This window comes from Ochotona princeps, chromosome 3 (assembly GCF_030435755.1).
Source record: "Ochotona princeps isolate mOchPri1 chromosome 3, mOchPri1.hap1, whole genome shotgun sequence".
NCBI lineage: Eukaryota > Metazoa > Chordata > Mammalia > Lagomorpha > Ochotonidae > Ochotona > Ochotona princeps.
The window spans coordinates 102,198,367-102,218,318 of record NC_080834.1 but is presented as its reverse complement, the minus strand read 5'-3'; the positions used below and the strand labels follow the sequence as shown (position 1 = coordinate 102,218,318).

Genomic DNA, 19,952 nt, shown 5'->3' with positions numbered 1-19,952 from the left:
GTACTCAAGTGCACATGAGCATCCTAGCCCTCCTGAGTACTCTTTCTGTTTGTCTGTGATCACTTCTAGAGCAGTACATATTTTGGGAATGCCCTTGAACTTGATCTTGGGGCTGACATTATGGCATAGCATAGCAGATGAAACATCCTCTATGGGTGCCAGTTGGAATCCCAGCTGCTCTACTTCTGCTACTAATGTCTTTGGAAAAGCATTAGAAGATGGCCTAATCCCTTGGGTTCTTGTACCCATAAGGGAGACCAGAGGAAGCTTCTGGCCATTACAGCTATCTAGAGGGTGGACCGGAAGATGGAAGATCTATCTTCTCTATCTTCTTCTTCTTCCTCTCTCCCTCCCTCTCTCTCTCTCTCTTTCGAATAAATAAATACATCTTAAAAAAAAATACCCCTGATGTTGCTGCATGCGGCTGGTGCTAAGCATACATGTGAAATGGGTTATTTGTCACACACAGGTCCTGCATGTATGTACAGCCCTTGGCCTTGTGCCAGGCGAGCCTGCTGGTTAACCAGGAGTCAGCTAATCCTGTGAAGGAGTTTACTAGCTATTACCTTTGTGACTCTCTCTGAAGGGTGCTTAATAAATCCCTGTAAGGAGCAGAAAACAAACCACTATGATGAAGTTTCCAAAATAACCCTTCCTGGAAGAGATGTTTTTGGCCAGAATATCCACAGTGAGGTTGACTCAGGGAGGGAAAAGCTGAGCTTCCATTCTTGTTTTGTTGTTGTCTTTTTTTTCTTTAAGATTTTTTTTTTTTGCTTATTTTTTTGAAATGCAAAGTTAAAGAAAGGTAGAGAAATAGATCTTGTATCTGCTGGTTAACTCCCTCAAATGGTCACAATGGCCAGGGCTGGACAGGTACGAAATCAGGAGCTTCTTCTGGGGCTCCATTTGGGTGCAAGGGCCCAAGCACTTGGACCATCTTCCACTGCCTTCCCAGGTCATTAGCAGGAAGCTGGATGGGAAGTGTAGTAGTGTGGACTCGAACCTGTGACCATATGGGATGCTGGCACTGCAGATACCAGCTTTACCTGTTGCACCACAACATTGGCTCCTGGAAATCCATTGCTAATACCCATTTTTTTAAGATTTATTGGAGGGTTGGGAGACAGATCTTGTCTAGAACTTGTTAAACTGAAAAACCTAACTGAAATGTAAATTTTATTATTGGCGAGTTGATAATTCCATGGTGGCCTTTTAAGAACAAAGATTTTGGGCCCAGCACAATAGCCAGGTTGCTAAGTCCTTGCCTCATATCCGATCCCATATGGGCACCGGTTTGAGTCCCAGCTGCGCTGCTTCCTGTCTAGCTCCTTGCTTGTGGCCTGAGAGGGTAGTGGGGGATGACCCAAAACCTTGAGACCCTGTGCCCATGTAGGGGACCCGGGGGAGCCTCCTGGCTCCTGGCTTCGGATTGGCTTGGCTCTGACCATTGCATTTATTCGCTTATTTGAAAGAGGGTGAGGGGGAATCATACACAGAGAGTGAAAGAGATCTTCCATGCCCTGCTTTACTCCCTGGATGGCTAAAGCCAGGAGCCAGGAGGCCAGGAGCTTCCTCTGGGTCTCCCAGGTGGATGGCAGGGATCCAGGCTCTTCGGACATTTTCTACTGCTTTTCCTTAGCCATTAGCTGGGAGCTGGATTATAAGTGGAGCTGCCAGGATTGGACTTTTTCCTCCCCAGTCTCTCCCCTCTCTTTGTAACTTTACCTTTCAAATAAATAAATCTCTACTGCCCCAAAAAAGAAAATCCCTTTACTAAAAACTGAATATGAGTACAACAAAAAGAGAGGCAATTCCAGATGTTGAGTTCCTTTTTTAATTAAATTTTTCTGTTTTAATTTTGATTAACTTTACATAGTTGATTAGGGAACAAAGGGTCAAGGGTTACAGGAAAGTGGGTAAGACCATTGCTTCCATATTTGTGTGTGTGTGTGTGTATCTGGGGTAAGGAGGGAGACAAAGGGAGAAGCCCCACTCAACCTCCCACCCCATCTCAGGGTCCCCGACATGGGGCATGCCCTAAGGGCACTGTTCAAGTAGTTTCAATAGTTCAGTTCTGAGTTGCTGCCAGTCTAGCAGTTCCTAGCATGATGAAATCTCTCTAGAATCCACTGGCTGACATAGTCCACCTAAGGGTCCTCTGTTATGGTACCAGGTGTCCTCTGTAGACTCCGATGGATGGCCATTTCTTCCATGTGCACTTGGATATACGGTCTACTGTTCCATCTGAGCCTCTGGAGGTTTAGCTCTGACACCTGCCCTCTATGGTTGGACCATGGACTCTGCAATTCTCTTCATGATTGGGGTTCTGGGATCAGCAGTTCAGTTGGGGAGATCTGCAAATAAACTTCGTCTGAGGTAATCCCAGACCTGATTCTTGTGTGTGAATGCCAGTACAGGGTCTGGCACAATCCGTCACCCCAATCAGCTTATGCATATGCTGGTGGTTGCAATTGCTGGGTCAGTTCTGTTTTCAGCCCTGTCTTCCACGCGAACCAATGAGTGTTGCAGTCAAGCCTGATTCTGCCCGCTTCACACTTGGCCCTCATGCAAACCAGTGGGAGCTGCAGCCTAGTCAGGGCGTGAGTTTATTTTCAAAGAGCTAAAATACTGCATCTCTAGAAAGTCAGGATGTTTTTGCTCTAGACCGCTGTGTGATGGATTCAACTGTAAACAAGCCAGCTGGTTCCTTTGAATGGGAAGTGGTTTTTACTTTTTTTCTGGCATCTCTTTCCAAAAAAAGAAACTTCCAGAAACCTGGAGTTAAAATGAATCTTAATGGTCATTTTAATGCAAATTCCACTCACTGTACCCCCAAAGCCAGTAGAGCAATTCCTCTAACACCTTGTCCAGGACAATCATCACACCTGTCGTAGATAACCACCTCACTGTCTGTTTTCGCTTTCCGCTTCCTTCAACAGCAGACAGATAACAATCCCTGATGCTTTCCCCAAAAGGGCAGTCAGAAGTTAACACCTCTTTTTTTATTATTATTAAATGTATTCATTAATTACATTGTGTTGTAATTACATAGGAGTCAAGGTCTGTTGATGAGCTGGTAGATTCCTATGTTGAATTCCTGATGCCCAAGGTGTTGGTATTACAGTGTAGGACCTTGTGATCCATGCAGCAGACTAGCTCCCCTTTAAGAGGGACCCCAGAGAGTAGCTTTCCCTTTCCATCCTGTGGGGGGATAGATGGAGCAGGCTTTCACCAGATACCACATCTCCCAGAGCCAGGGTCTTGGTCCTGGTGGCCTCCAGCACTCTGAGGCAGGCATCCCTCCCAGCATAGAGGTGGAAGTGAGTTCTTGCTGCTGCTTCCTTCTCAACCTGACACAGGCTGAAAGGTTCTATAGCTCAGCCTGTATCGTCACTAAAGTAGCCCTAATAAAGCATGAGTACCTTTTTGTTAAATTAAAAACAAATATAATAAAAAGGTAAGGAACTAACGCAGGGACACAGCATGCTAATCCTCCACCTGTGATGTCGGCATCCCATATAGGCTCCAATTCAAGTCCCTGCTGCTCTACCTCTGAGCCAGCTTACGGCCTAGGAAAGCAACAGAGAATGACCCAAGTCCTTAAGCCCTTGCTCCCATGTGGGAGACCCAGAAGGAACTCCTGGCTCAAGTCCAGCATTGGAGCTATTCAGGAAGTGAACTGGTAGATGGAAGATCTCTTTTTCGCTCCTTTGCTCTGTAACTTTGTCTCAAAAAGAAAATCAGCCTTAAAAAAATCTTTAAAAAAGAAGGTTCAGTAGCTAGAGCCTCTCATTTCCTTCACTGTTTGCTTCTCCCTGCTCTAACCTTTTACCTCAACTGTTACTCGTCTCTCTGAGGCTACTACAGTGTCAGGTTAAGCCACAGGGAGACACACGACAATCCAGCCCCTATATGACACTTCTGACCCAGTAGTAGCCAAGAAAAAAATAAGAATTTCTTTGGCAACTCCCCATGAGGTTGTTTTTGGAATTTCAGTGACAAGTCTTTCTAATAAAATGTTTGTATGTGTTTTCTTTCCAGGTCTAGCATATTCTCAAAAAAAATAGAAAAAAAATGAAATCCTCATATTTCATTCTTTTCCTGATTTATTTTTTAAGTAAAAGCAAAAGCAGTCTAAGTTATGCGAAGCTATTAAGGCAGCTATTAGAGCAGGTCTTGTTAAAAGCCTCCGCATAAAAAAGGTGGAAAGGGCTCCACTGTCCACCATGGGGGTGGGTCAGCATTCTTTAGAATGTCCATGCAGCGTGAAATGGTGTGAGGAATGTAGGAAGATCTCCAAGATGTTAGCAATAGGAGGAAAAAAGCAAGAGGAAAGGAGTGTGCAGATAACTGTTACTGCTTTCCAAAGTAACTGATAGCCTTAGATGGGATTCACAGTAGGAAATTTTTGCCATGCCTTGGTGAACACAGAACAGTGAACTCAAATTGCAATCTTAAATGTTTTTATTATTTGCTGAAGTTTGTAGAAAAAGTGTTACAGGTTGTGGTTTTCTTTTTGCAGGAGCAGGAAAATTCAGATTCGAAACATCCCTCCTCACCTGCAGTGGGAGGTAAGCCCAAGGTTGCCCAGACTTCTCTCTCCGTCAGCTCCCTTTCCCCCACTCAGGATTACTGAAGGTCCTCAGACTTTCCACCAAGCCTCTGGGTCCTGTTTCTTCCTCTCCTAGTACTCTGATGTCCAGGAGCTGTCCTAGGCCTGTCTTTGTAGTTATCACCTAGTTATGCAAAAAATGTGCATTAGGATCTCTTCTTTTCTGTCCTCTTGAGCACAACAATGCCAAGAACCAGTAGACAAGCTGCGAACCTGGCATCTGGATTTTGTATCATGATTTGAAAACAAAAATGTGAGAACCAAAGTTGTTACTTACCACAGTAAGCCACCGCCTGCAGCACCAGCATCCAGTGTGGATGCCGTTTACATCCCAGCAGCCTCACTTCTGATCTAGTTTCCTGTTAATGCACCTAGGAAAGCAATGGAAGATGATTGAAATTCTTGGGCTCCTGCACCCAAATTGGAGATTTAGAAGACATTTCTGGCTCCTGGCTTTAGACAGACCCAGTTCTGGCTATTGCAGCCATTTGGGGAGTAAACCAGTGAGTGGAAGATTCTCTGTTACTCTGCCTTTCAAATGAGTAAATAAAAATAATCCAGTAAAAACCACAAAATCTTGGTTTGAGTGACGTTTTTCCTTTTTAGATTTTAATTTATTTTACTGACAGGCAGGCAGGAAAAGAGAAAGAGAAAGCTCCTATCTGCTAGTTCACTGTCTCAAATTGCCTGAAAAACAGCCAGGTCTGCTGGGGACCTTGAGCTCAATCCAGACCTCCCATGTGGGTGACAGAGCTGTAACCTCTGGCCACCAGAGCTGGAGTAAACCGAGGCTTTCGAATTAGGATGCAGTTGTTCTATTTTTTTTTAAGATTTATTTTATTTTTGTTGGAAGATAGATTTACAGAGAGAAGGACATACAGAGAGAAAAATCTTCTGTCTGCTGGTTCACTCCCCAACTGGCCACAGTGGCCAGAGCTGAGCCAGTCTGAAGCCATGAGCCAGGAACTTCTTCCAGGTTTCCCACACTGATGCAGGGTCCTAAGGCTTTGTACCATCCTCTACTGCTTTCCCAGGCCACAAGCAAGGAACTAGGCTAGAAGAGCAGCTGGGACATGAGCTAGCACCCACATGGGATCCTGCAGTTGCAAGACAAGGATTTAGCCACTAACTAGGCTATTGCATGGGGCTGATGCAGCTGTTTTTATTTGTTTATTTAATGCAGTTGCTCTTAACCATGAGGCTAAACTCTGCTCCCTGAATAGGGTTATGTTTGTGGTGGGTTAAATGCCATGAGCAACAATTAAGATGTGTTTCCACTGTTGTAAAACTTGTAAGTGTACTACCTTAAAACAAAGTGAGATAGAATATGGAGAGTGGCCTTAAAGCATTATTTAAAAACAAAACTACCCTATATTGTATTCCCCAAACCAAAGGAAGTCAAAATCACTTTAAAGGAAACAGGATACTTTACTTAACTTTTTTTTTCTAAGACTTATTTATTTTTACTTAAAGGCAGAGTCACAGAGAAATAAGGTGAGACAGAGAGATTGATCTTCTAACTGCTGGTGAACTCCCCAAATGGCCACTCGGCCAGAGCTAAACCCACCAAAAACAAGAGCCAGGAGCTTCCCCCAGTTCTCCCACATGGGTGTAGGTGCCCAGCTACTTGAACCATCCTCTGCTGATTTGCAAGTCCAGAAGCAGGGAGTTGGATCGGAAGTGGAACAGCTGGAACTCGAACCAGTGCCCATATGGGATGCAGAAGCTATAGGCAACGGGCCAGCAGACTGCACCCGCCCCTTCACTGGCTCTTTTTATTTTTTTAGATTTATTTTTATTTTTATTGGAAAATCAAATATACAAAGAGGAGGAGAGACAGAAAGATCCTCCATCTGTTGATTCACTCTCCAAGTGGCCGCAACGGCCGGAGCAGCGTCAGTGTGAACCCAGGAGCCCGGAGCCTCTTCTGGGTGTCCTATGCAAGTGCAGGGTCCCAAGGCTTTGGGCTATCCTAAACTGCTTTCCTAGGCCACAAGCAGGGAGCTGGATGGGAAACAGGGTCACCGGGACACGAACCAGCACCCATGTGGGATCCCGGCATGTGCAAGGTGAGACCTTTAGCCACCAGGCTACTGCATTGGGCCCTTCACTGGTTTTTGAAAACCTTTTTATTACAGAGAATTTTGAACATGTATATCCCAATCCATTGTAAAATAAGCAGATCCCTGGAAGGAAAACTGAATGAAGAATCATTTTACTTTCCAAGAAGGAGAAGTAAACCTCACTCTTATTTATTCCGTTTCTTGTTTGAAGAACAGCCAGTGGGTTCAAGTCATCATGTGGGGTGATTATTAACACTTAGCACAACTCTGAGATTCTGCCATGTCACCTTAAGTGAACAGATCACTTGGGAACCAATGAAGAAATGCAAGTCTTCTATATTCAGTTCTGACTTTTTATGGAAGACCTCAGATATCAATTTAATTGTTAGCACAGCTGTCCTTGTTTTCCTTTAATTCATTTAATAAGGAATATCACTGCACAGTATTTTTATACGACTTTTTCTTCCCTTTTTGACATTAAAGCTTTCTTTTCCAGGTGTTGGATGGACTTTTGGCTCAGTATGGGACAGTGGAGAATGTGGAACAAGGTAATTATGAGGAAATCAACCAATTTGAGGTTTGGAAAGCAACGTTAGGGATATTATTTCTCATAGGTTGGATCAACTTCAGGGAGAAATAATGAATTCATGTAACAGGTTTCCTGGAGTTCATGGATGTAAATCTGTGTGTGAGAGAGATTTGTATCTTTCTGTTTACTTGAGTTTATTTTTTTTTTCAGCAATAGGATTTTCAGGCTTTTTTTCCCTATACCTTGTAATGTGCTCAAGCACTGGGTAGGGATGGGGTAAGCCTAATTCCTGAAGGGTCATTGAGTTTACGTTCTTACTGCTTTCCTTTTCCTTGCTAAGAAAAAGATCCCTGATGTCTTAGACTGAGGGTTTCCCAGTGAGCAAGATTCCCACATGCAGAATCGCTTCAAGAGTTTGTGGAAATGCAGGATCCTTGCAGGAAGAGCTCAGAAATCTGTTGGAAATAAGCACCACACCCCGCAGTGGTTTTCATGTACCCTCAGGTAGAACCAGCATCCTAGGGACAGCACTGCTCATGCCCAGGGTCACACATTAAATGCTAAGATTTTGTAAAAGAAAATTGTTTAAATTTGAAGCAGGGGTCTTGGGCATGTGTTTTAAGTCTGCCAGACCACAGCTTTAGAGAACTGCTTGGGTTGTCTTGTACCTTGGCAAGTGTTACATTGCTGGGAGAAAAGTAGCCACGAGCTGGCAAGTGTTTTAGGCCTGGTTAATGCCAAATCTGTGTTAACTGTACCAGTGTGCCAACAGAGTTTCCTGTTCTGTGTGTATGTGTTTAAGATAGGTGGGGAAGGTAGGGTAAGCTGGACCAGGACACACTGTCCTAGTCCCCAGGCATTCCACATCGCTGCACAGTATGAGGGACTGCAGATTGCCCAGGAAAGGCAGGGTCTGGGAACGTGTTAGAGTGGAGGCCACTGAAGGCATGATTAACAAGTGAGGCGTGACTTGTAGGGGCTCCCACAGAACCGACCACTTTCCTGTTGCTTAGGCTAGGATGCTGAAATAGGGTGGTTTAGTAGGGGGAACCAGAGGATATGTCTGGGTCATGCCAAGACATCAACTCAGCTGGGCTGAGTAATATCGTTCACTGCCTGCTGGGGCTGGAGGGCAATCCTGGCTGGGTTAGGCTACAGTACCTGTAGGTGTAGGGGCAGGGAGAGGGTAGGTCACATCAGGCTGGACCTCAGCACACACCAAAACACAAGAACCAGACCTGGGGACAGATTTTGTAGGGGATTTGTGGGCTTGCCTCTGTGAGACTGCAGCACCCACTGGTTTGCATGACAGCTGGGGGTAGTGATAGCCTGAGCCAGGCTGGACTACAAAACTTACCTGACACTTGCGGGAACTTGGACTAGGAGGAGTCCAGACTGCCAGGCTGCAGTACCCATTGACACATGCAAAAGTCAGGAATGAGGGCAAACCATGCCAAGCAGGGCTGCAACACGTGTAAGATCTGAGCTGGAGGCAAACCTGGTAGGAGAACTTAGGGAATTTCTCTGCCAGATTGAGGTGCCCACTGGGGAGCATGGGAGTCAAGGTTTAGGGGTAAGCCAAGCCAGGCAAGGCCGCAGCACTTGTCAATATGTGTGTGGGCCAGATGCGGTGGTAGGCCTGGCTGCACAAGAGCCAGGACAGGGTGTAGGCTATGCCATGCAGAACTAGGCTGCAATTTGTGAAACAAGAGCTGAGACTGGAGTGGACCATGCCATGCTGGGCCGAAGCACCCACCAGTACACACAAGATCTGGGACTGCAAGCAGTTCTGGTAGAGGGACTTAGGAGACTCCCCTACTAGGATGCAGCTCCCACTGGTGAGCATGAAAGCTGGGAGTGGACCATGCTGGGTAAGGCTGCAGCACCCATCAAGATGCATGTTGGTTGAGTCTGGGGGCAGGTCAGACTGGACAAGGCCCTAGCACCTGCTGGTGGTTGGGAGAGCCAGAATAAGTGCAGGACAGGCTGGGCTAGGCTGCAGCACATGCCAGATCACGTGAGAGCCAGGTATGGGTGTCGGCCAGTCAGACTAGGCCAGAGAACCCACTGATTAGTGCCAGGATTAGGGGCTAGCAGCATGTCAGGCTTGGCTGCAGCCCCTACTGGCACACACAAGATCTGGGGCTGGGAGCAGTAAGGTGGGAGACCTTGGGGAATTTCCTTGCCGTGTTGCAACTCCCACTGGTGAGCCAGGGCTCAGGGCAGCACATGCCAGGCAGAACTATGGTCCTGTCGACATACATGTGAGCCAAGTCTAGTGCAGGCCAGGCTGGGCTAGTCTGCAACACATGCTGGCACAAACAAGAACCAGGGCAGGTTTGGGCAGCAACATCTACCAGTTCACATGAGGGCCAGGGCTGAAGGTGGACCAGACTGCTGCACCTGGCTGAGATAGCTGGGACTGGGGATAGCCCGGGCTGAGCCAGACTGCAGCACTTGCTGTAAATGCTGAGAATGAGGGTGTGCTGTGCCAAACAGGCATGTGCAAAAATCAAGGCTGTGAGCGGGTCAAGTTTTTCACAGGACAACTTTGGGAACTCACTGCTTGCCCATTGCTTCTGTTGTTGAGTGTGGGATCCAGGACTGGGTATGTGCTAGGCTGCCATACCCACTGTCACTCACAAAAACTGGAATGAATGCAGAAGCCATAGCACCAAATGGCAAGTGCTGGGACTGGGTACAAGTCATGTAAGTCTGAACTGCAATGCCTCCTAGCAAGTGCAAAATCTTGACCTGCATTGGGGCTAGTAAGGGAACTGCGGGCACTCCCCTGCTAGGCTGCAGCTCCCACTGGTAAGCAGAAGAGTCAGAGCTGGGGGTGGGCTAGGCTGGACCAGGTGGCAGCACCCAACATCATTGGTGCAAAGCCCAGTGTGGAGAAAGGTTGGGCTGAGCAAGAGAGCCAGATGGGATTTGGGATGGGCTTGACTGGGCGTAGCACATGCTGACACACACAGAAACTGGGGGTGCGGGCAGGCCTGGTAGGAGTCATTGCAGGTCACCAAAACTAGGCTATAACACCAGTTGGCATACCTGAGGACTAGGCTTGTAGTGGGTTGGCTGGGCTGGCGGCAAAATTGACCGGGCAGCTACATCTACTGGTAAGTGTGGCGGCTGGTGCAGATGACAGATCAAACCTGACCCTACACTAACTGGTACACACAAGAGTCAAGTCTGTGGTTTCCACAAGCAAAATTTCTTGGGGGACTCCCAGACTGGACTGCTGGACTCAAACCCTGACCACAGGGAAAATCACAAGAGGTGTGGTCTGACCTTGGAGTTTATGTATCAGACCTGGGCCTAGTCCTTAGTAGCTGAATGCCTGTGCAGTGAACAACCTGCCCAGATGCACATGGGGGACATGACATCCAGCTCATCTAAACTAGTGGAGGACAGTTAGTGCCTCATCACAGGATGGAAAGTAGAACAGGTTGGGCAGCTGTTCAGGCAAAGCCTTACATGTCTGGGTCTGTGGATGCACTAAAGTGGACCTGGTTAGCCAGTAGAACTTGGAAAGATTTTCTCAAACCTAGTGTGATGAGACTGACAGTGTCTCAGAACTATCAAAACCACTGGAATAACACCCTGGGAACATTCTTTCTCACACCAGGGTCTCCAAGGCATCATCTGATGACCGTCCGCCATCCATGGGTGCTGATGTAGTTTGACAGCAAGGAGCAGCCCTATCCGCCTCCTCCCCTGTGGACACAGGAGGAAGGAAAAAAGTTTGTCCCACTCGCCTTCCATACCTCAACCCTCCCCACCCTAATTGGAGGCCCACATGGCCATACATCCCTCTCAACTAAGTAAACAATGTTAAAAATTAAAAAAAAAATAAAAGATGACTAGAAAAGTAGATTACAGGCTTATGAAAGGAGAGGTAGTGATGTGTGATAAAAATTAATTTTTTTGCCTTGGCGGAGAAAGCAGAACACAAGCTGTCACTTCTGACTGTAAGTCCTTTGAAAAGCCACCTGCCCTCACAGGCTCATCTCCACATATACAGAATGGTCAGAATCATCCTGCCCATCTCAGCTCTCTAAATAGTGGTGACACCCAAAGAGAACCTGTCTGAAGTACTTGTAGACCATGGAGTCATCCATCATCTTAAAGGGTTGTTAGGAAAATCATAGATAATCCACTTTGCAAAACTTTGTTTTGCATGCACAAAGGTGACAAAAAAGAGCGAAAAGATGACATGGTTTCCAAGGATTCAGCGTCTTAGTTCCTGTTTCCCTCATGTGGGAAAGAATAACATGAACACTTCATACAAAGGCCCAGGGTACGCTCAGTGTCTGCAGCATGGCAATGCCAGTGGCCGTTCCTCCTTTTTGATTTTTAAAGATTTATTTATTTGCCATGACAGAATTACAGAGACAGAGAATCTCCATCTGCTATTTCACTTCCCAAATGTCCTGGTGGCCAGGGTTGAGCCAGGTCAAAGCCAGAGCCTGGAATTCTATCCATGGCTGACACCATGGTGGTGGTAGGTGCACAGGCAATTGGGCCGTCTTCTGCTGCCTTCCCAGGCACAGTAGCAGGGAGCTGAGTCAGAAGTGGAGTAACTAGAACTTAAACTGATGCTCAAATGTGATGCCAGTGGCATACGGTGGCTTAGCTGCACCACAGCACCAACTCCAGCAGTTCCTCTTGAGATTAGCCCACATGCCTGTAGAAACTGAAAGTACCTTTAAGTTACTGGGCAAACAATTTTTTTCCCTGAACATCTTTTAGACTTTTTTATGATCGCTAAAAATGGAGGGGTCACATTCTCACTTTTAGAATCTTAGGGAAATGATAAAAACCAGATAAATTGGTTATTTCCGCAAGTTTGCATCATTTGAAGGGAAGATGCCATAGATTTCCTAAAACTCAGCATGGATCCAGGAGTAAAAATTATTGTATGAAAGAATTTTTCTATCACTTTTAAAAGCAGTTTTGTTATTTTTTCAAATTATCCATAACTATTTTAAGGGACATTTCTTATTTAGTCCTACATTTTGAGAAACAAATATTCTTGGGACCCAGGACAATGGCCCCAAAATTCTCAACTTGCAAGCACTGGGATCCCATGTGGGCACCGGTTCATATCCCAACTGCTCTATTCCCATGCAGCTCCCTGCTTATGGTCTGAGAAAGCAGTGGGAATGGCCCGAGGCCTGGGCCCTGTACCCACGTGGGAGACCTGTAGGAGACTCCTGGCTTCAGATTGGCTTAGCTCCAGTTATTGCAGGCACTTGAAGAGTGAACCAGTGGTGGACAGGGGATCTTTCTCTGGGTTTTCCTTCTCTCTGTAAAATCTGCTTTTCCAATTAAAAAATAAAATGAATCTTTAAAAACCCTAATGTTCTTGGTGTAAGTTTGATGGTTTAAATTTAGAAAGATTTATCTGGCCTTTTCAATTTTTTAATGTCTGACTATGGAAGAAGAGTCAAGCCATTATGAACCAAAATCAACCAACTCATACCGATAATCCCTTGCTAACCAGTGTTGGTATTTATGAACTTTCTCCTTTTAGCTGCATGATGTGGAATGATCAGTTTTCTTTAATTTAAGTTCAGTTACCAGATTTAACTCAGACAAGGAGTTCATGCAGAAGGAGGCAAAAAAATAGTCATGATTCAACCTATTAAAATAAAAGATTTATTTTTATTTGAAAGGCAGAGTTAAGAAGAAGAAGAGAGGGAGGGAGGGGGATATAGAGTGAGATTTTTTATCCACTGTGTCATTCCCCAAATGGTTACAATGTCTAGAGCTGGCCAGTCCAAAGCCAGGAGCCAGAAGCTTCCTCCAGTGTCCACATGGGTGCAGGGGCCCAAGGACTTGCGCTGCGTTCCCAGGCCCATTAGCAGGGAGCTGGATCAGAAGTGGGGCAGTCAGGACTTGATGGGTCCCAGTGCTGCAGGTGGCAGTTTAGCCTTCATGGCACAGCACTGGCCTTGTAACAGGTCAGCCTTATTGATGTGCAAAATTAAAATTAAAAACATTTTTGTAATGGTGGTTATCAGCTGCTGGAAGTTGCAGAGTTAATGGGATGTTGATCAAAAGATACACAATTTCTAGCTAGCATGGAAGAAGGAATTCAGAGGCTCTATTGTATTTCATGAAGACTAGTTAATAGCAATGCATACTGAAGCATTGCTCAGAGAGTGGTTTAAGTGTTCTTGCCACCAAAAAAAAAAAAAGTACATAGGGTAATGTCGATGTTAAATAGCTTTATTTAGCCATTTCACTATAAGTACGCATCAAAACATTTTATGCATTACAGATAGGGATTTTTATTTGTTAGAACATTTAACCTCCCAATTAAGATGCCCAAGTCTTAGGGCTGGCACAATAGCCCAGTTGACTAATCCTCCACCTGTGAGCTGCTGAATCCCATATGGGTGCCAGTTTGTGTTGCAGCTGCTCCACTTCGCATCCAGTTCCCTGCTTATGGCCTGGGAAAGTAACAGAGGGTGGCCCAAAGCCTTGGGACTCTGCCACCACATGGGAGACCCAGAAGAAGCTCCTGGCTCCTGATTTCAGATCAGCTCAATTACAGCCATTCTGGCTATTTGGGGAGTGAACCAGCAGACAGAAGATCTTTTTCTTTGTCTCTTCTTCTCTCTAGAAATCTGGTCTACTTTTCCAATAAAAATAAATCTTTTAAAAAATTAAAATCATGACAATTGAAAGTTTAATCATTGAAAGTGGTATAGACACAGCTATCCTGCTCCTAGGAATATTCCCAAAGGAAATGAAAACTGCATATGAGAAGGGGATCTATAACCCTGTATTTACAGTAGCACAATCTCCAATAGCAAAGACATGGAAACAATCCAGGTGCCTATTCAAAGAGAAGTGGTTAAAGAAACTGTGGTACATCTCTGGAATATTACTTAGCTGTTAAAAAGAATGAGATTATACCATTTGCAACTAAGATGGTCCCAACTAGAGACCATTATGCTCAGTGAAATAAGTCAGTCCCCAAAAGAAAAATACCATGTGTTCTCTCTAATATAAGGAAACCGTCATGCAAATTGGAATATATAGTTATGGAGTAATAGAGACTGCCATATCCAGATGTGAAGACAATGCAACATGCATCCTTACTTCCAAATCAAAGATGGATTCCCAGTAAAGCTGGTAGACATATCTAGACAATGGGATGATGGACTGTCTGACATTGTCTGTACCAGCAGTGTCAGGACACACTTAAATAACAGACTGCTGGAAATATAACTCCTTATGAAGGACTGTACTGTTGTAACAATATGGGGAAAATCAGGGGGTAGAAATTTTGGAGGGGAACCCCCAACTCTACAGAATTGTATCATAAAATTAAAATTTAAATTTAAAAAAGTGGTACCATAAATTGTTCCAGACTCCTCAGGGAACAGCCTAAGAATATACATTTTAAATCATCATGTTTTTTACCTGGTTAAAAAGTAGTAGTAGTTCAGAAGAACTAGTTAAAGAAGTAGTTCAGAAGAATCAGAGGATTTGGCAACAAAGGTGATGTTTAGCAACCCTACTTTGAAGAGCAAATACTGGGAACAGCATACTTACCAACAACTGAGGATTGGTTAGACGAATCATGGTCTGTTTACTCCTTGTAATTCTATGTAGACATTGAGAATGAAAAATGGCCCAGTGCAGTAGCCTAGTGGCTAAAGTCCTCACCCTGCATTAGCCAAGATCCCATTTGGGCACCAGTGCATATCCTGGCAGCCCTGCTTCCCATTCAACTCCCTGCTTGTGGCCTAGGAAAGCAGTAGGGGACGGCCCAAAGCCTTTGGGACCCTGCACCTGTGTGGGAGACCCAGAAGAAGACCCTGACTCCTGACTTCAGGCTGGCTCAGCTCTGGCTGTTGCAACCGCTTGGGGATTGAACCAGAGGATAGGAGATTTTTCTGTCTCTCTCCTTCCTTCTCTCTGTGAATCTGACTTTTCAATAAAAATAAATATTTTTAAATGAAAAACAAAGTGTACCTGTTGTATACTCATGCAAGTGTGTTTATGAAATATAGCTCTGAGCTATATATAATGAACAAATTACCATGAATGCATGTAGTTCCATGTTTGGAATAATGGGGTTGTTTCATGCATTTTTCTCTGAAATTAGTTTGCTTCAGTAAGAGGTCAATTTTTTTTTTCTGTGACAATGTCATTTTTACCTCTTCCCTAGTCAACACAGACACAGAAACCGCTGTTGTCAATGTCACATATGCAACAAGAGAAGAAGCAAAGACGTAAGTGAATTGGAGCTTGTTTCCTTTTGGCTTCAGTTTTCTCTTTGAATTCTGTTGAGCCCTGGGTTACCAGACTTTTCTGAAAATATGCAGGCTGTGGAGGCCTGTCTGTGCTACCCGTGTCTCTCCATATTTGTGGCAGAATATTTACTGATCGCATGGGCGCTCTGTCTTGGAAGATGTCGAGTTTTAGCATTAGCATCCAGACCCAGGAGGAAGGAGTGTGTCTTGACCTGGTCAGGTCTGTGGCATCACATCTCGCAGTCTTGCTCTGCCAGCTATCTGGGTGGGGTCCCTTCAGCTGGAGTTCCTCCCAGGCTCCCTGATGAAGACGTTCAAGGCTGTTTCTTTCTGCACTGAATGGATCTGAAACGGCCGGTTTTCCTCCATGCAGTATTAGGAGGCACTCTGTCTGAGCGACAGCAGCAGCAGGGAGACTTGTTTGGGAGCAGTTAATCTATAAGTCTGAGTGTGGCTTCATTTTCCATACCCTCAGTTTTCATCCCAGTTCCCATTGATTCCATGTTGTTTCTGCATTGCTTCAGTGGTGATTAATTTTGAGCTTAGCTATTAATGGACCTGGGATTGAATTTTTTTAAAAAGCAGCAAAAAGAAATATCTATTTGTAGATCTTTGTAGTACCTGTCAATTCATCACAATTATGATGACTTTACAATTACTGTTATGTGACCATGTGCTGTATGGATATGATGCAACTGTGGCTGTATATTCCAGGACTGCTGTCATTTCCTTTTCAACTTTTCAGCAAGCATGAAGACATTACTTGTCTCATGCCAGTGTTTTTTTTTTTTTAAGTTACTTTGCCCTGCAAAAATAACCAATTTTCTGAATTTTCTGTAAACGTTTGTTCACATCTGTAAGCAGGGGATATGCCAAGAAGTGTCGTTTACAGCCCTTATCCAGCTCCACTTACCTGAGTGAACACCTGTATGTGACATTATAGTGTTACCTTTTCTGACTTCAGAAGGTGCTATTTGTAATAAATTCCAAAACCCTAAAGAGAAGCCTAGTGAGATTGGGATAATTCTGCGAAAAGCATTTGAAGAATCTGTCAACTTCATGTGTAGTTTTTAAAATGTGCTCCTGACTCCAGCCCCAGCCATGTGGGCAGTTGGTGATAGAACCAGCTGGTGGAAGATCTCCTTCTTTCTGTCCCTTTTACATTCTCTCTGTGTGTCTCTCTGCCTTTTAAATAACAATAAATAAATAATTGTAAAGAAAAAATTTAATGACATGGAAACATGTTTAAAATATGGTTCTGGGCTCAGCATGATAGCCTAGTGGCTTAAGTACTTGCCTTGCACACACTGCAATCCCATATGGGCGCCGGTTCTAATCCCAGCAGCTCCACTTCCCATCCAGCTCCCTGCTTGTGGCCTGGGAAAGCAGTCAAGAATGTCCCAAAGCCTTGGGACCCTACACCCACGTGGGAGACCTGGAGAAGGCTCCTGGCTGCTGACTTCAGATCAGCTCAGCTCCAGTCATTGAAGCCACTTGGGAAGTGAACCATCAGATGAAAGATCTTCCTCTCTCTCTCTCTTCCTCTCTGTGTATCTGCCTTTCCAATAAAATTAAATATTAAAAAATATATATGGTTCTAATACAGGAAACGGTCAGCGTGGATTCCCGTAAAGTTTACTAGGTAAAACACAAAGATTAGTTACTCCTCACTAGGGTATTGAAGTTTTCTCTGCACACCCCTCCTAAAACTGTTCTGCACCTCAACATATGCCTTGTTAGAGTTATAAGCCAGTTTAGACTATCCTAAAATCTGCCAGGTTCAGCAAAATCATGCTTCAACAATATAAACTGCTAAATACTAAAATGAAAATAGACACGAGACAGCTGAATAGTACCCTAGAGCCATTTGAAGGCGTATAGCAGCTGGTTCTGTATATAAACTAAAATTGAAATGTCAATGAAGTAGTCACAGGATGTGGTTAAGAACTTGCATTTTTTTTAACATATTGGTCACTCAATACCATGTCAATTAATTGCATAATGTTGTAAATTGTCGTTGATGTTATGTTGGGGCTTTTAATTGATCGGGATGATATTCTGCCAGCTCTACCTTCAGACCGGAGATGGTCTCCCCAAGAAACCATTAAATTTATCTGGACAATAAGATGCTGGACTCTATGCTTGGTATATGTTTGCCAAGAAAGAATCTTGACTGAATTTGAACTGTAATACTGCAACAAGGTGGAAAAATCCACCATGGGGGAGGGCACCAGGAGGGGTTGGGGGAAATCCCAGAGCCTATGAAACTGTGTCACAAAATGCAATGTAATTAATTATATATATATATACATATATATATAGAATATATATATATTTCTAACCATTAGAAAATAGTACATGCAATACTGATCCACTTTTGTAAAATTTCTATTTAGGGAAGACATATGGGTTAGAACTTTGGCATCTGTGCTTATGTGTTTCTGAATAATCACTAATAAGTCAGTGTTATATTTAGAGTTAGCAGACAAGGGTCTTAATTGCATATCAGCATTTGCCAAGAGGTTTTTTGTTTGTTTTGTGAGAAGTCAGCCTTGAATGATGGACAAGAGCAGAGTCAGAGTGCATAAGTGTATCAGATCTGGCTGATCTTGAGTAGCGCAGTGTGGTTACTTGTCTCATTGTCCACCGTGTGATCTGGGGGCATCTGGATGGTGTCTTGCTCAGTGCTGTTTCTGCGATGCCTGGCACCTCCCCACATAGCCACCTGATTAAGGAGAGGGGATGAGCCAGGCTTCAGAGAGGTCTGTCTTAATGTTGCTCTCTGCTGCATTTCAGAGCCATTGAGAAGCTAAGCGGGCATCAGTTTGAGAACTACTCCTTCAAGATTTCCTACATCCCGGATGAAGAGGTGAGCTCCCCTTCGCCCCCTCAGCGAGCCCAGCGTGGGGACCACTCTTCCCGGGAGCAAGGCCACGCCCCTGGGGGCTCTTCTCAGGCCAGACAGATTGATTTCCCGCTGCGGATCCTGGTCCCCACCCAGTTTGTTGGTGCCATCATCGGAAAGGAGGGCTTGACCATAAAGAACATCACTAAGCAGACCCAGTCCCGGTACGTGCCTCCGGGGCTTCCTTTGCTTCCTTCTGAGGGGTCCCCTGAGTGCTGGTGGGTCTCAGCCACCCTTGGTCACTTGCTCACGGCAGCACTGGGGGCTGTGCTAGATGGGACGACGGCTTCATTAAACAGGATTACTAACAGACTAACATGAGCCAAAGGCTTCGGTGAGCTTTCATGCTAAAGGACTAACAGATTACCCTGAGAGGCTGCAGGTTGGCACTGATGACCTCACAGCCAAGGACTGTTCCCATCAACTAACCAATGCTCATGAATGTGTCTACTTCTAAAACAGCACAATTGTGGGGCTCTGTGGGGTCCTAGAATCCACTTCTACCTCTCCTTCTGCCGCCTCTGAGTCAGAGTCCAGGAGTAGCCATTGTTTGAGGCCACTGTGTAGTCTCCAAAAGCCACAAGATGGTAGCCAAGGAGTGGCTGCTACATGAACAAGAAATAAAGCACACGGTCTCATGTGTACAGTTTGTTCAGGGGGACAGAACCAGAGGCAGGAGTTAGCAGATAAGGTGACTTATGGAGTGGCTGGTTTTTGTATCTTCATAACACCACAGTGCAGTGTCATGAAGAAAGCACAGAACTTAAAAACAGTTGTTCATATTCAAATTTTACAACTTAAAGGCTGAATGATGGGGGCAGCAGCAATCTAAGACATGGATTGCTTCTTCTATAAAAAAGAACTAGCTGTGTTTTGCCAAGATTATTAAGATTAGTACAGCCAGGCTGATTGGATGAAATAAGAGAATACTTAAATCACACAGTACCAAATTGCTGACATGTATTGATAATTTACATGTACAACTGTATTTTTGAGTGAATGTCTTATAATCAGAACAAGAAAAAGTCTTATTTTCTTCAAAGTTTCTGAGTATTCTTCCCCTCTCCCCCCAGTAATTGACACTACTATGACTAAGTTTCAGAGTATATAATCTTAGGAGTAAATTAATGAAATAGAAAAGAAGGGAAGAAGTTGCTGTTTGGTGTTCCTTCTATTTTAAAAATCGGCTTTCTTTCTAAGATTGCTACACTGTGAAAGTGATTTTTATTTATATCTTTTTGTTCTAAAAATTGTTCCAGGTGGCTTAAATGCATTTTTCAACAAGTTTAAATACCAGTGAGGTTAGCTCTGAGTGTTGTGTGCATCCATTTTTATTAGAAATAGGACAAAGATTCGGCACTGGGCTTTCTGACAGCCAAAGTAGAAAGGGATGTCATCAATTATGTGATTTTGAAAGTTCACAAAAACAAGTAAGACCACAACTACCCTGAGAAGTCTGATAAAGTCATCAGGCTTTTGAGCCATTAGTTTTAAGAGCCTGGAAGAAGGCAGGATGCCAGTGGAAAGGAGACCAAAAACTTAGAGGGCAGGCCTCTGTTTTCTCTCC

At 44.5% G+C, this 19,952-nt stretch overlaps 1 protein-coding gene across 4 annotated transcripts in view; it reads left to right on the top strand.

Annotated features, from left to right (window-relative positions):
* Nucleotides 1-19,952, top strand: part of IGF2BP2 (insulin like growth factor 2 mRNA binding protein 2) — a 170,597-nt gene that overhangs the window by 116,164 nt on the left and 34,481 nt on the right. For all 4 annotated transcript variants that reach the window (XM_004577725.4, XM_058662188.1, XM_004577724.3 and 1 more), the window contains exons 3-6: nt 4,523-4,571; nt 7,172-7,223; nt 15,396-15,459; nt 18,277-18,549. In XM_004577725.4, coding sequence (XP_004577782.1) covers nt 4,523-4,571; nt 7,172-7,223; nt 15,396-15,459; nt 18,277-18,549 — 438 coding nt within the window. The remainder of the gene's footprint in view (nt 1-4,522; nt 4,572-7,171; nt 7,224-15,395; nt 15,460-18,276; nt 18,550-19,952) is intronic.